General features: G+C 35.2%; 1 protein-coding gene across 7 annotated transcripts in view; it reads right to left on the minus strand.

Moving 5' to 3' along the window:
* Window positions 1-15,536, minus strand: part of AKAP7 (A-kinase anchoring protein 7) — a 138,420-nt gene that overhangs the window by 117,523 nt on the left and 5,361 nt on the right. For all 7 annotated transcript variants that reach the window (XM_082406375.1, XM_082406381.1, XM_082406380.1 and 4 more), the window contains exons 2-3: window positions 13,468-13,599; window positions 4,688-4,827 (exon numbers count right to left, since the gene is read on the minus strand). In XM_082406375.1, the coding sequence (XP_082262501.1) occupies window positions 4,688-4,827; window positions 13,468-13,599 (272 nt within the window). The remainder of the gene's footprint in view (window positions 1-4,687; window positions 4,828-13,467; window positions 13,600-15,536) is intronic.

Raw genomic sequence — 15,536 nt, forward strand, 5'->3', positions numbered from 1 at the left:
CGCACCACAACGAAGAGTAGCCCTCGCTCGCCGCAACTAGAGAAAAGCCCCTGCGCAGCAACAAAGACCCAACGCAGCCAAAAATAAATACAAATAAATAAATTTTTAAAAAAAAAAAGTACCAATGTCATTAAAGGCCAAAGGAAACTAATTTTTACAGCCCCTGTTTAAAATTCTACAAAGCCTTTAAAGCGTATCTGTCATCATAATCCCCAGCCACTGGCAGTATTGCACAATGCACATTTTTTAAACCTAATATTGTAGACCCATATTTAAGTAGAATATTAAAAGAAACTTTAAAAAATAAAAGCTTATTAAAATCTTAAAGATTTCTTTCACTCATTGAGTAGTTTCTTTGTATTTAGAGAATAAAAACAGACACAAATCTGCTAAACCTCACCACTAAGCCGTGTTCCACATGCCTAAAAATGACACAATAAGAAATTTCATTTTTCTATCTTTTAAGCTTTCTAGTTGATTCAAAGCACACATGAGCTCAAAGGAAAAGCCTTCAAGTTAGTTCATGAGGGAGCGTAGTTATAGTCTAGCACACAGAAGGAGAATGTCCTTGACCTCATCTTTTGACATTATTTTTGGATTTTTTCTAAGCTGTTAACATAAATTATTCCTAAATTTGCTGCCTCATTAAGATTTAACAGAATTATCCCATCAATCTGCTACCTAACTTTTCTTCAAAGCTGAATATAGTCATTTTTCTTGCTTGTTTACACAAAGGAAAAAACTTGAAAATTTGATGATACAGCAATAAGTAAAAATTTTTAAAACATCCTAAAATAGGAGAATTTTCTATATCTACCAAGTGTTTAACATACATGATGATATCAAGTATTTTCACAACTATATTTCCCAGAAAGGAACAGAACGCACAAATCATTTTTCATCTTTTCCTAAGACCAATAATTTTCACATTACAAAATGATGAAATACAGAATTAAATGTAGCAAATGCCTTTTAAAACCCCTAAAGAGCATCATATTTTTCCATTAGTATTAAACAATTATCTTACCAAAAAAATTAATACACTCCTAATTTCAATCAGCTTCTGATTGTTCCCTTGCATTTTTCAGTGTTGACTTACCTTAAATTATTACCTCTCATAAGAAAGCATATAAAACCAACATATGGGCAAATCCACCTAGAACTAATAATTAAGCAATTCTAGCCAGTTAAGAAATATTTAGGATTTATTATAATGCCATTAAATTTCTCATCCTTATTTTATTTTTAAACTAATGTGTAATTGCAGGTAGTGGAGAAACACATACTTTCACATACATGCCATTAGGATATTTTTATGCAGTCATTCTAATTCATTTTCCAATTCTATTTCTTAAAAATATGAAAATCATGATTTTCCAAAACTAAAGCATTCTAAATGTCTGATAACGTGTTTAAAAATCAAAGACCCATATAAGTCTGAATACTTTTTTCTTTAAAACTAGATGCCAACAAGTAGAGGCCAAAAGTAGAGCAGCTCATTGTCAATGTGCTAGCTTCCAAAAGCTTGTTTGCAGGTCACTTAATTGGAACTTGGAATACAGTCTCCCATTGAAACAATGTTATAAATGCTGCTCCTTTTCCCAGGCCTTCCAACAAAAGCCCATAAGTAGTTTCAACAGAAAATTAACATTAGATACTTGCAAACAAACAAACAAAAAAGGTGCTCATATGAAAGATATAAAAAGTATCTCCTAATCTTGTCCTATTCCTAGCCCTCCTCCCCATATTTGCATTAAGCTTTCTGTTACCCACAAATAAGTCTCTTGAGAGGGAAATATTAAATTCTTTGGTTTCCACGTTACTTGAAGCTTGTGTGCCCCACTATTACAAGTCACCCTACCCCATGGAAAACAAACTGCCATTGAACCTGTATTATAAAACCAGCATTTGTAACACTGTATTTATTAAACATTCTGGTTGGAATTTGGTATGCCAGAAACACATCTTCCACCCTGAAATGAGAGTATTTTGTGTGTGTGTGCCTACTCTGGCCAAACTCCCTCCTAGGTACTGGGAACGATCTGAAAAACTTCGTGAGGAAGATTAACAAGTGTCAAATTTCAAGGATGACAAATGACAAAAGGAAAGCCATTAAAGTGTTGTGGGGTTTTTTTTGGGGGGGGGAGGTTGACCAACTCAGGGTGGTCACGGGTGGGAGAGGTTTGAGCTGAAATTTTGGCATTAACAAAATCAAAAGGAGAGGAAAGAAAACTCCCAGCCAGGGAAGGCTTTCCAGAGGGCAGAGGGAAACTGGCAAGCTCAAGCAAGGCCAGAGGGGCTCAAGCAGAAGGAACGAGGGCTGAGGTGGAAAAGGCCAAGCCATGTAGAACCTTCTAGAATATGGTAAAGGCTTTGTCTTCATCCTAATATCAATGGGAAAATACTGAAGTGTACAAGCATGTAGGTGATGTGTCCAGATTTGGATTTAGAAAATAATCATTATCACCTCCATTTTACAACTGAAGACACTGAAACTACAGCAATTAAGTAACCTGACCTACATCCACAGTGGAGTTTGTAATCCAGCTGGTATCCAAACAAGGTTTGTCAGGTTCCAAAGCCTGTACTCTCCTCACTTTCTACAGAACCTCCAAGAAGTTGAGAAGCAGAAACAAAGGCTACAGGGTGAAACAAAGCAGCTTGCGGGGTGAAAACTAAGGGTTGCAAACAGTTCTCTCATCCCCTCTTCTCATCTTTGCAGCCTGAATCCTGAACTAAGTAGCAGAAGAAAAGAATCTCTCCACCCTCTTTCCCCTTGGTCCCCTTCCTTGCCAGCCCTATCCCAGCACATCACCCCACCAGTCTTCACTGGAGGAGGCAGGAAGCCGGCACAGGGCTGGAAGGGGCTGGGGCAGGCTCAGAGGGGCTGCAGAGCTGCTGCTCCGACCAGCAGGGCCAAGAACAGAGGCAGGCAGGGAGCAAGAGAAAAGGAAGGACCTAAGCAAAGCAACTTAGAGAAGGGCTCACCCAACTTCTACACTCACAGACTCTGGAGTGAAACAATCTCTAAGCAAAAAATCAAAATAAGGAACCTGGCGTCTCTTCCAATCAGAAATCATGTACCCTTGGGGACGTCCCTTGGCCTGTTTCACAGGCAGTTTCCTCAGGACCTGGCCTCTGTCTGCTTGCTTAAATAGCACCACCTGTGGCTTCCTGCTCTCTTCTCATTCACATAGGTACACGTGATCCTAAATCTCAGAGAAAACCTGTCCAAATAACTCGCAAGTATTTTAATATATAATTTCTGATTGCATTAAACTTTGCATCAGCTAAACACTTTTTTTTTAAGATAGCAGATATAATTAAGTTTGCTAATCAGCCTATTTTTAATTATTTATTTATTTATTTATTTATTTATTTTTGGCTGTGTTGGGTCTTCGTTTCTGTGTAAGGGCTTTCTCTAGTTGTGGCAAGCGGGGGCCACTCTTCATCGCGGTGCGCGAGCCTCTCACTATCACGGCCTCTCTTGTTGTGGAGCACAGGCTCCAGACGCGCAGGCTCAGTAGTTGTGGTTCACGGGCCTAGTTGCTCCGCGGCATGTGGGATCTTCCCAGACCAGGGCTCGAACCCGTGTCCCCTGCATTAGCAGGCAGATTCTCAACCACTGCGCCACCAGGGAAGCCCCAGCTAAACACTTTTAAGGGCTATTTTATTGTTAACCCGCCACTCCGTACCAGTAAAATCAAAGTCTGATTCTTTCCTGTATCAAATTCTAAAATCCTGTATTGCTAGGTAATACCATTTCTCTTTTTATGTGTTTTTCTCCCCAACTAAACTGTATCTCACAGACTAGATATTTCCTAGAGTGTCCTAAAAGAATTTTTTTTTTCTTTGAGATTTATTTCTTTGATTTCAATATCATTTGCTTTGATCTTTAAAAATTCATTAGCATTGTGTAGAAACATTCTAGTTAAATAAAGGGAAAAGCAACCTGAATATATGCCCAGTTAAGAGATCAGAGCCCACAATCAAACAGAAATTCAGATCTAGCTCTTAAGATACATAAAATTGGGCCAAGATATAAAAACAGTCAGTCATCCAAACAAGGTGTTCTTTCCTAAGGCATTTTAATTCCTAACTCACTGCTCTAGAAGTCTTAGATACTGCAGTTTTCTCTCCCAGTCACATATAAGGGTTTCTTAGTGTGGGTCAGTTGGCTGGTCCCATTTCCTATTACTGATGCCACATTAATTTTTCAGACTTTTAATAGATTTCTACCAAGTTTGTCATGCACTATTAAGTTGGTACAACAATGAGTAATTTTTAAAGAAACTACGTTGCAATAATCATTACCATGAACTGGACTAAGCAGCAGGAGATCCCAGTTTACCTTCCCCACAGACATCTCAGAATCTTTTTTTACCAGCTCTCTGCTTCTGAAAGATTCCTCCACTATGATGAATAAACACCTAGAAAGGACCTTGACATGCTACCTGGCAACACTTTTTCAAGTGGCTTTTGCAAAATTATTGTTTAAATATGATTGTTTAAATAGTGTTTTTTTAAATTATTGTTTACACATATTCTATATTCCCTGTGTGGCCCAGCTAAAAATGCCACCAAAGACTCTTAAAAGCTGAGAGAAAATGGGTTTATGAGCATTTAGTGTACCTTAAATATAATTTAGAATAAACTTAGTAAAAATAATTTTTTTTAAAAATAGCACCTCTTTGTTGGTGATCGGAATGGATAGGAAATAGTTGGGTTGATGATCTTTTTGCTTTTTTTTCCTCTTCTTTATTTTATCTTTATTGTTCCATTCATTTTCTTTACTTCTCTCCAAATTTATGTGAGGTACATCAGTGACTAGAGAAAAAAAGTCAAACAACATGTCTAATGCATTTAAACAAAGATAATATAATCAGAAAAAAAACAAGCACTATACAAGTAGCAATCATTCTTAACTGTCATTTTCAAATCTAAAATAGGAATTGGCAAACTCTTCTGCAAAAGACCTCATAATAAATATTTTAGGCTTTGCAGATCATACGGTCTTGGTCAAAACTACCCAAGTCTGCTACTGACAAAACACAGATGAAGGGGTACAACTGTTTTCTAATAAAAATTTATTTACAAAGCAGATAGATTTGGCCCATGGGCCATGGTTCACTAACCTCTGATCTAAAGCATAACTAACAACCATTCTCTTCCCCTTGCCACAATTTTCATGATGCTAGGAAAAATCACTTTTTCATCCATCCTGTATATTTGTAACTTTTTTTGTATGTATATTTGTAACATACATATTTTGTATGTATATTTGTAACTTTTACAACAGAACCACTTGCAGCAGTGCCATTCAAAGTTTGGTTCATGGCCAGTGTCACACTACAAATCATTTGTTCCAGAAACTGAGAGAATGCTTTATAAACTTTCAGAGCAATTAGGCAAAGTAATTTTGTCTGTCAAATTTTGGCTTCTATTTTATAGAGCTTTTTCTTTAACACCTTTTTGCTAATAATTCATGTTTTATTATATTTTACAAAAGTATCAGTCAGCAACATGTAAGAAATTAAAGTAAAAAAAATGGTCCTTGACCATAGATAACTTGAGAAACACTTAGCATGCTTTTTAAGGTCATCTTCAAAAGACATTTCCAACATCCAACAACTCTTATTATGAAGCTATACCCCCAGAAGTAATTTCCAAATCAGCGTGAAATGCCATTGTCTCTTTTACCAATTCTATCAGGGGCTTCCCTACCCGTGCAAAACTACCATTAATTTATTTTTCAGGTGTGCCTTCTTGAACAGTAGCTTACTGTTCAAAATAGAGTACCTCATAGAGACTTTGAAAAATTCAAATATAATTATATATTCTGAGGTATGATTTTGGAAAGGGGGAGAGAGGGAGGAAGCACCTTGCCTTACATTCAGTCCTATGAAGTTGGTTTCATCTTTGGGATCAACTCTAACACACCATAGTGACCAAGAGCACAAGGCCCATGTGCATCTAACTAAACTCCTTATTTTACATACGATGAAAGAGAAGAGAAGAAAAACTTTTTAAAGCAGCTCAATGTCACAGAGTCAAGCCTGGTATCTAGACCTTTTAAAGGCCTCCTTCTAGTGTACTTTCTACTGGAACAAACTGCTTCCCTCTCGCAGTTCTAGATAAGTAGTTACTACTACACACAAAACCAAAGAGCGGAAGGAACTGTCCTTATTCTGTTGTTCTTTGAAATATTAATAGTAAATAATTTTTAAATGAATGCTGCAAATAATACTTTAATGCTAACTTCTAAGAAAAATAGTAGAAAATGTTTAAAATTTAAAAATTAAGAGTTTGTGGGAATAGACATGCTTTCCTTCTAGGATTAACATATCTGTGAGCCCTAGAAAAAGACTTAGAAGACAGGGGTAAATTAAGAGCAAGGTGATCTGGGTAATAAGTCTGACTGTATCATTATGAGTTAAGGCAAAATTACCCAGTCTGTTTGTGCAACCATTTCTCTACTACATTTCTCAACAATATGCATAATGATTAACATGGTTAAAATGATATATCTTCACAGAGAACACATATTTGAAATATAACTTATTAGCTTCTTTTGTACATGTGAGCTTGTCAGAACTTTTAAAAAGTTCGTAGCATTCTCTGTATTACGAGCATTATCTGAATTGCTTCATAAGATGCCACTGGGTTTTATTTCCCATGCAGCTTTTTTCATATGGAAAATCAAATCAATACACTGAGCTGCTTGTAATTTCAGATATATAAGAAATAGTCCTACCATTGATTGTAGTAACATGAATTAAATGTACTAATTTTAAACAAAACCCACAAAATATGCTAATGAAGTACCACATATTTTAAATCCACTTCTAAAATACATTCCTAGCCCATCTCCATCTGTTGTTAGTAAACTGGCACTCTGGAAAAGGAAGCCATTTTTAACATAATCTGGGCTGGAATCCTGGCTCCACACACTAGCTGTGTGACCTTAGATAAGTCACATAAATTCTCTTGACCTAAGTTTCCTCCTCTATAATGTGAGGATAATAATAATAGCTACCTCATAGGAACATTTAAACACTGAGTTAGGGACTTTCCCTGGTGGTCCAGTGGTTAAGACTCTGTCCTTCCACTGCAGGGGTATCTGACAGTTATCAGCCTATGCCTTTGCGTAAAAGTAATCTACAAAAGGAAAAGGGGGAGTGGGAATGGCTGCTGGGAAGACAACCAGCAATGCAGCAGAGGCAGCACTAGACAGTGAAAGGGCACTGACCCAAAGACTAGTCTTCCAACGAGCATCTTTCCATCAATTCACTTCATTTCTTTATCTGAGAACTTAAAAATCTGGCCAATCCATGGAGAAATAGCTAATTCTAGGTTTGGGGGATAAAATGTACAAGAGAAAGCTAGAAATTCAAAGACTCCTGGGATCATGTCAGAAGGTCTCTAGAGCCAGTTTGAAAGTTCCCCCACAGGCCAAAGATGGGACAATTTGAACATCAAATGACCATAACAGTAAACTTCTACATAACTTGATTTCTTCAATGATAAACGTGCACGCGTGCATGCACACCCACCCACCCACCCACACACACAAATGAAAACAACAGGAGGAGGACATCTAGAGACGAAAAGAGACTGAAGAGATGTATCAAATATAATGCATAGACTTTGGTTCCTAAATCAAACGAGCTTTTAAAAAATTACAATACAGGGACTTCCCTGGTGGCGCAGTGGTTAAGAATCCACCTGCCAATGCAGGGGACATGGGTTCAAGCCCTGGTCTGGGAAGATCCCACATACCGTGGAGCAACTACATCCGGGCGCCACAACTACTGAGCCTGCGTGCCACAACTACTGAAGCCCGTACACCTAGAGCCCGTGCTCCACAACAAGAGAAGCCACTGCAATGAGGAGCCTGAACACCAAAACGAAGAGTAGCCCCCGCTCGCAGCAACGAAGACCTAACACAGCCAAAAATAAATAAATAATTACAATACAATCAGAGAAATGTGAATATGACAGGGTATTTGATGACATTAGGAATTACCGTTATTTTTCTCATGTAGTAAGGATATTTCAAGTATGCTTACTATTATATGCTTAATAAGATTCCTCATCTTTTAAGGATATGCATTATTTACAGAAAAAATGACCTCTCTGCGATTTACTTCAAAATAATCCAGTGAAGAAGAGGTAATGAATACATGAGGCTCATTATACTATTCTACTTTTGAATATGCTTAAAAGTTTCTATAATCAAATTTTTTTTAAAAAACCCAGGGGCATGGGAGGAACAACAGCTGCATAATCTAGTAACTAGGGTTCTCTGCTGGTTCTAGTTTTCTGTGATTCGGAATAAAGGAACCAACTGTTATTACCTGTACTAACTAGGACATTTTATGGTGAAATTAAATAAAGAATGGTGTCCAAACTAATAATCCAGCTGATTTTATAACCTTTAGTTTATCTCAAAATTAACATAGTAAAAATAGAATCCTAAGCCTATAGTCTAGTTTTTCTTTTTTCAAACTGCAAGTATCAATCCACTAGTGGGTTATGAAATCACCTTAGAAGATAAAAAAAAAGCACTTTTTAATAACTAGAATGGAATGGATTGGAATGGAAAGAAAAGGAAAGCAAAGCAAAAGGATAGAATGGTAAACAGTACACTGCTTATGATACATGTATTACTTCATGAAATTTCAGTTTTTTACATATATATGTATATTAGGTGGCAATGTAAAATCTATTTCTTACTTTGAACATAAGACATACTTTTGCTGTATTTTACTCAATATAACAGTACTAAGAGGAACAGACTTAATAAAACAGTATTTAAAAGACCACTGGAGGGCTTCCCTGGTGGCGCAGTGGTTGAGAATCTGCCTGCTAATGCAGGGGACACGGGTTCGAGCCCTGGTCTGGGAAGATCCCACATGCCGTGGAGCAACTAGGCCCGTGAGCCACAACTACTGAGCCTGCGCGTCTGGAGCCTGTGCTCCGCAACAAGAGAGGCTGCGATGGTGAGAGGCCCGCGCACCGCGATGAAGAGTGGCCCCCGCTCGCCGCAACTAGAGAAAGCCCTCGCACAGAAACGAAGACCCAACACAGGCAAAAATAAATAAATAAAAATAATTTAAAAAAAAAAAGAAAAGGAATTAAAAAAAAAAAAAGACCACTGGAGTGTTCAGTATTTTAAGTTGTTTTATACCTTACCTGTTTAAAACTAGTGTCCTCCTGTCTGTAGCTACTCGTTTTTGCCATTTCAAATGTTTCATAAGTCCATTTTGCAGATATCCAGAGAAGGAAAATCATAATCTCTGAAGGTAATAGTTATAATGTGAAATAGCTCAAATAATTCTGGTATCGTGAGAATGACACCGAGTAAAGCCCCCAATTCAGAAGGCAACCTTTTGGTAAAAATAAAGAAGTACAGGATTTTTCTAAATTCCCTTAGCTTTCTCTTATCAATAACTATTAAACTTCCCTCTGAACTGGATTATCTATATTTTTCTTTTGTTAGGCATCACAGACAGGGTAAAGTTTAAAATTATCTTATGTGAGCTGGGCAAAAAAGGGGGAAAGAATTCTGTGAGTATTTACTGTTATAGTACAGTTTAATTTACCATTATAAGTAGTAAGTTTGTCTGCCTTTCTATTTCAGTGAGTCCTGATGATTTATGGTCAACTTGCTAGACACTTGTTTGCATATCTTCTTTGCCTTTCATTTGCAGGTTTATTTGTATGGTTTATTTGCAGGTTTATTTGTATGGTTTTCATTTGTAGGTTTACTTGTATGGCCAGAGTATAAAATCCCTCTTTTCCTTACTGAACTTCATTTTATTTCTAGCTTTTAAATCATAATCTAAGTTCTAAAATACAATTTACTATTATACATTTTATTTAGTTCATATGAAAATACAATGAGCAAAGTATTCAAGTACTATCAAGTTTACAATAAAAACATTAAAGATCAATGACCATAGAAGCAAAATGTAGAAAGCTTTTGGCCATATGCCCTGGATCTTTCACTGGATTATTTAGAGTAACTTTATTGTTTAGCAAAAAAAAAAAAAAAGTATCAGTTGTAGTAGAGCCTGTAAATGCATCCCATAAATTTATTACACTTGTTAATTTTCATAATGATTTCAGTAGTCATTTTAATGTGCTCCAATGAATCTGGTCTTGTTGACAAAGGCTGTAACTCTCTCATCCATGAGTTGGCTTTTTTTACCTAAAGCACTACATATGTCATTTTATGTAAATTATGTAAATTAACTAATTTTCCTAAAGCTTTTTCAATTCCCTCGAAAAACTACAATGAATGAATTATGGGAGAAATTAATGTAATGAGGTAGCCCATCTGTTATTGTTGGTTGATTGTTTTCATACTTGCTGTTAGCCAAAAGGCTGAGAATGAATTCGATTTTGCTTTTATATTCTTTTCCTATTTTCTTGTTACTTAAGCAGTCAAAATCTTTGAAGTAACCATTCTTAAAACTTCTTAAGTATACAACTTAGAATATTACCTTCTATATTTCACAGATTTACTCGGAATAATCTTTGGCAAGTTACTAAAACTTTCTAAAAAAATAATTTACCCCTCTCATTCATTGTGAGGATTAAGTAAAGAAATAACAAAGCATTTACTGATGTGCTAGAAGCACTCAATGATATTATTATAAAATACTGCTCTCAAAGGGAAAATTTTTTAATATTTAATTCAACAAATATATTTGGGCAAAAAATTTTGGTAAGATTAAATTAATAAAAATTTATGGAGGCAAGTTCGTGCCACACACTGCTGTAAGGACAACATTAACAAATTGAATCTTCCCAACAACCTTATGAGATAACTACCATTATTAAACCAATTTTAGAGATAATGGAAGTAAGCCCAGACACTTGTTCAAAGTACACAATAGGAAAGTGTAGGAGCAAATTTTGTCCCTTGACAGTCTGACTCCACAGCCCTCACTTTTAACCACCTAACTTTAACACTATTAGTGATATCTTAGTGGATAGTATCAAAAAAAAATGAGTTTCTCCAGTTCTCTGTTTATTGAATCGATGAAGCTTACATCTCTAAAAGCAAGTTTCTAACCACAACTAAAAATTTTAATCATATTTTTTCATGAAAAGAATCAAGAGCATTCAGGGACTTCCCTGGTGACACAGTGGTTAAGAACCGCCTGCCAATGCAGGGGACACGGGTTCGAGCCCTCGTCCGGGAAGATCCCACATGCCGCAGAGCAACTAAGCCCGTGCGCCACAACTACTGAGCCCGTGCTCTAGAGCCCACGAGCCACAACTACTGAGCCCGAGTGCCACAACTACTGAAGCCCACACGCCTAGAACCCGTGCTCCGCAACAAGAGAAGCCACTGCAATGAGAAGCCCGCGCACCACAACCAAGAGTAGCTCCCGCTCGCCGCAACTAGAGAAAGCCCGTGCACAGCAACGAAGACCCAATGCAGCCAAAAATGAAAAATAAAAATAAATTTACAAAAAAAAAAAAAAGAATCAAGAGCATTTATAAAATTTGAAGATTAGAAAAAGGAAAAAAGAAATTGCTCAGAAACCTCCCATCTTAACACAACCACTGTGAATTTTGGTGACAAATCACCTAAAGTATTTACACAATTGTAAACAAACAGCACATATATTTTCCCCCTACTTTTTCACTTTGCATTTTATATAGGAAATGTTCACTATTACATAGTTTTCAGAAATATTTTCATAATATATAATTCCATACTATGTAGTCTAAAGGCACTAGTATAGCTTATTCAACCACACTCTAATGGACATTTGGGTTTTCCCCAATATTTTTAACTACTTAAAAACACTGTGACACACATATTTATAAATAAAACTTCTTCCCACAAGACCATGTCCTTATAGTAGGAATTCCATGAGTGACTCTACCCCATGTATGAACATTGGTCAAGATCCCAACAAACTCCATTCTAAAAGGACTATAACAGTACATTGTCAGAAGCCACGTAGATAGAACATGAAAATCACTGAGTATTATTTTTAAGAGATATTGCCAATCTGATAAGTTACAACTGTATTTTGACATGCATCCTTTGATACTTATGAAGTTGAATAATTTTCCACATATTTGTTTACTAACTGAGTTTTACCTTTTACACCCTTTGCCAGATACCAATTATTTTTTATTATTTGGGACAAATATTTGCCTTAAGTCCTTTCACAATAAAATCTGATATATGCATTACAGGCTTCCCCAATAAATTACAGAAAGGTACAGGATATAATTTACCCGTTTTTAAAAATTGACTCAGGACAATCACTTACTATACCAAGTACTGAGATTCAATCTTTATTTGATACACATTTTTCTGTTACAAAATTTTTTTCCAGGTAAAGGGAGGTTTCAATTGATACTTTAAAATACTTAAGATACAAAGTATTTTTTAATATACTACTTAATAGTATTAGCTAATGAATAAGTAATAAAATGATAATTTCCCATATCTCTAAAATCTTCAATAATTATAAGGTTAGACCTAGAATTCTGTGAGATAAAATAAGGATTACAGTAATTTCAATGAGGAGAACTGAATGCCACATTTAGGAAAGACATGCAACTAAAAAAAAAAAAAAAATCACTGAACTACTCTGTTTTGAACCTTGATTTAAGTGTGGCTTCATAGTTAAGAGCTGTGATTATCTTAAGAGAGTAGACTCAATTAAACTAAAGCTCTCCACAAATTTTTACACTCTGTGGGAAGCATACTAAGTTATTCCTATCAGCAGTAGAATGAAAGACTCTCCATTGCACGCTCCCACTCAACTTTCAGAGGCAGGATTCACAGCAACCTCAAACCTCTGGATGGTTTACTGGGTTTCTAACCAATTGACCAACGACCCTTCCCCTTGTAAAGAGAACAGACCCATCCAGGTCCAGGTCAACAACTCACTAATGCTGGATTCTCTCCCAGAAAACATTCAACCTATAGGGCCAAAGGTGTGGCTCAGGTTGTACTGCTTCCTCAACATTTCTGAAAGATTTTCTTTTTACATACATTTGTATATTTTATTTCATATATATATTTATTTATTTTACTTACCTTTATTTATATTTTTATGTATTTATTTATATTCCAATACATATCATTTTGGCCAGTAAACATCTGTTAGATGAATGGGTACTGCTGAATTAGCAGTAGGTCCAGAATAACTGAGGTGGTTATAAACCATGGAATGTTGTGGCCCATTATTTTCTGAAGTAGCTTATAAACTACAGAATGATCTGCCCGCAAATTCTGTGAGACATGCCTTAATATTATCTGTGATAGTTTTATCAATAGACTACCAACAGACAATTACTAATGAGCAACCTGAACTCAAAAACATGACAAGTACTTAAGGTGAAGTAATTATTAAGAAAAAAATATATGTATCACTAAATTTACTATTCACTGCTTCTAAACACATATTTATTTAATAAAGTACTTACTTCCACAATCATCTATAATATCGATAGTAGCAAATGGCAAATCTACCAGAGAATCCACTGTGTTGGCTTCAAATTCTTCTGACATTTCCCTTTTTCTTGACACATTTTCACACTCATTGGAATTTATTCCTCCTTTAACATCACAAAAAGAAAAGTATATTATTTTATTTATTTTAACTCATATCCTAAGCTAAAATAACTCAACTAACTGAACTCAATATAAATTAACATCTGTTAAGAAATGCTAAAACTGGTATTCAAATATATTGTACAGCTATTTATATAAATATTTATACCATATTCTACATTTTTATAAATGCATTTTTATGTTAAACAGCTTTAATAATTTTCTGAAGCACAGTACTCAACTCAGGGTTAAATGAAGTTGAATTAATCAACAAGCCGCAAGATCCTTTATAGCTGCATTTTCTTAATTCTAAAACTACAGTTTTTCACATACCTTTTGAAAACAAGCCAACAAGGTTTTGACAGTCTTTTTCATGCTTATTTTTTAACAATATCACTTATCTGTTCTCATCTGTACAAGCTCTGACTTTTACTTTTTTCTTCATAAAGACTTTTAAATTTTTTTCTCTCCATTATTATATTAACATTGGAAACTCAAACATTAAAAATACAGAGCTCTAAATACGCTTTTCTAGAAATTTAATGGTTAAAAAGCAAAAAGATCTTACAGTTTCCCGACAGCTCTCCCATGGATACATATTAATATTAGAGCCACATTTCACATTTGGTCCTTGTTTTGTTTTGCTTTGTTTTGTTTTTATGGGTGGAACAATCATATGCGTTGGGAGGAGGTTAAGGGAAAGAGGGTGTCTGTTCAAATTGATAGAGTCAATTGCTAAATTTATCAGTAGGTGGTCTCCCCAGTACTATTATTCTCCATGCTTTTATTGACAGACACAAATGTTCTTTGATCTAGAATTGAACAAAATCCTGGGATACTTATATAATTTCTACTCTATATATTGAGTAAAGATTAATTTACCACTAACCATATTAAAGAAGTCATTTATTTCATTCTGCTGTAATCCTCTATTTTCATATATCAGGCCTTAAAAAAACACACTCCATTGAATATGGCTTCAATATACAAGATAATAAATATTCTGATAGGTCATAGTTAACATAAACCAAAAACAACTAAATTTTTATTGCAATTTGGGTAATCTCTAATATTACTTACACACAAACCTATTTTCTAGATAAAAGCAAAAAATGACAATAAAACCTTTTTGTTGTTGGTTTTTGTATATCAGCTAATCATGTTCAATACCAAAACCAAAAAAATTAATAGTATACTCTTAATAATGCTATTTATTTATATTACAGTTCAAACCTTATTGAGTATGAGTGCCTGGAACACAGGTGTTCAACAAATGTTAGTTTACTCTGAATCTAATCAAACTCACAGCTACTTGAAACATGTGAGAACAAGTAAATGTTTCCTTTCTATGTTTACACTTGCATTGAAAAATACAAATGCAGCTTATATTTAAACAAAAGTTTCAATAGATCAACACATATCTTTATATTTTGGGGCACATGCAGCTATGCAGAAAATATCATCACTGACCATGTAGCTTACACTTAAAAGCTAGCAACAAAGAGTATTTGTGCAGTTACAAGTGTACAAAGCTGAATGAAAATCTGAACAAAATGAAATAAACCCAACTTTCCTTTTTTTCTATTTTACTCTTAATCTAAGAACTTAGTAATAGATTCTAAGGATCTAATGTACAGCATGGTGACTAGAGTTAATAATACTGCATTGTATACTTGAAATTTGCTAAGAGAGTAGATCTTAAGCATTTTCACCAAAAAAAAAGTGAAGTGTGGATGTGTTAATTAACTTGATTGTGGCAATCATCTCACAATGTGTACGTATATCAAATCATCACGCTGTACACTTTAAATATATACAGTCTTATTTGCCAATTGTACCTCAATAAAGCTGGGGAGGGGAGAAATTAGTGATATTAAATTGGCCCATTTAACAGTGACATCTCAATACTAGCTCCAAAGTGCCACTTGGAAATATACTGGAT

The sequence above is a fragment of the Balaenoptera borealis genome (genome assembly GCF_965194805.1).
Source record: "Balaenoptera borealis genome assembly, chromosome: 9".
NCBI lineage: Eukaryota > Metazoa > Chordata > Mammalia > Artiodactyla > Balaenopteridae > Balaenoptera > Balaenoptera borealis.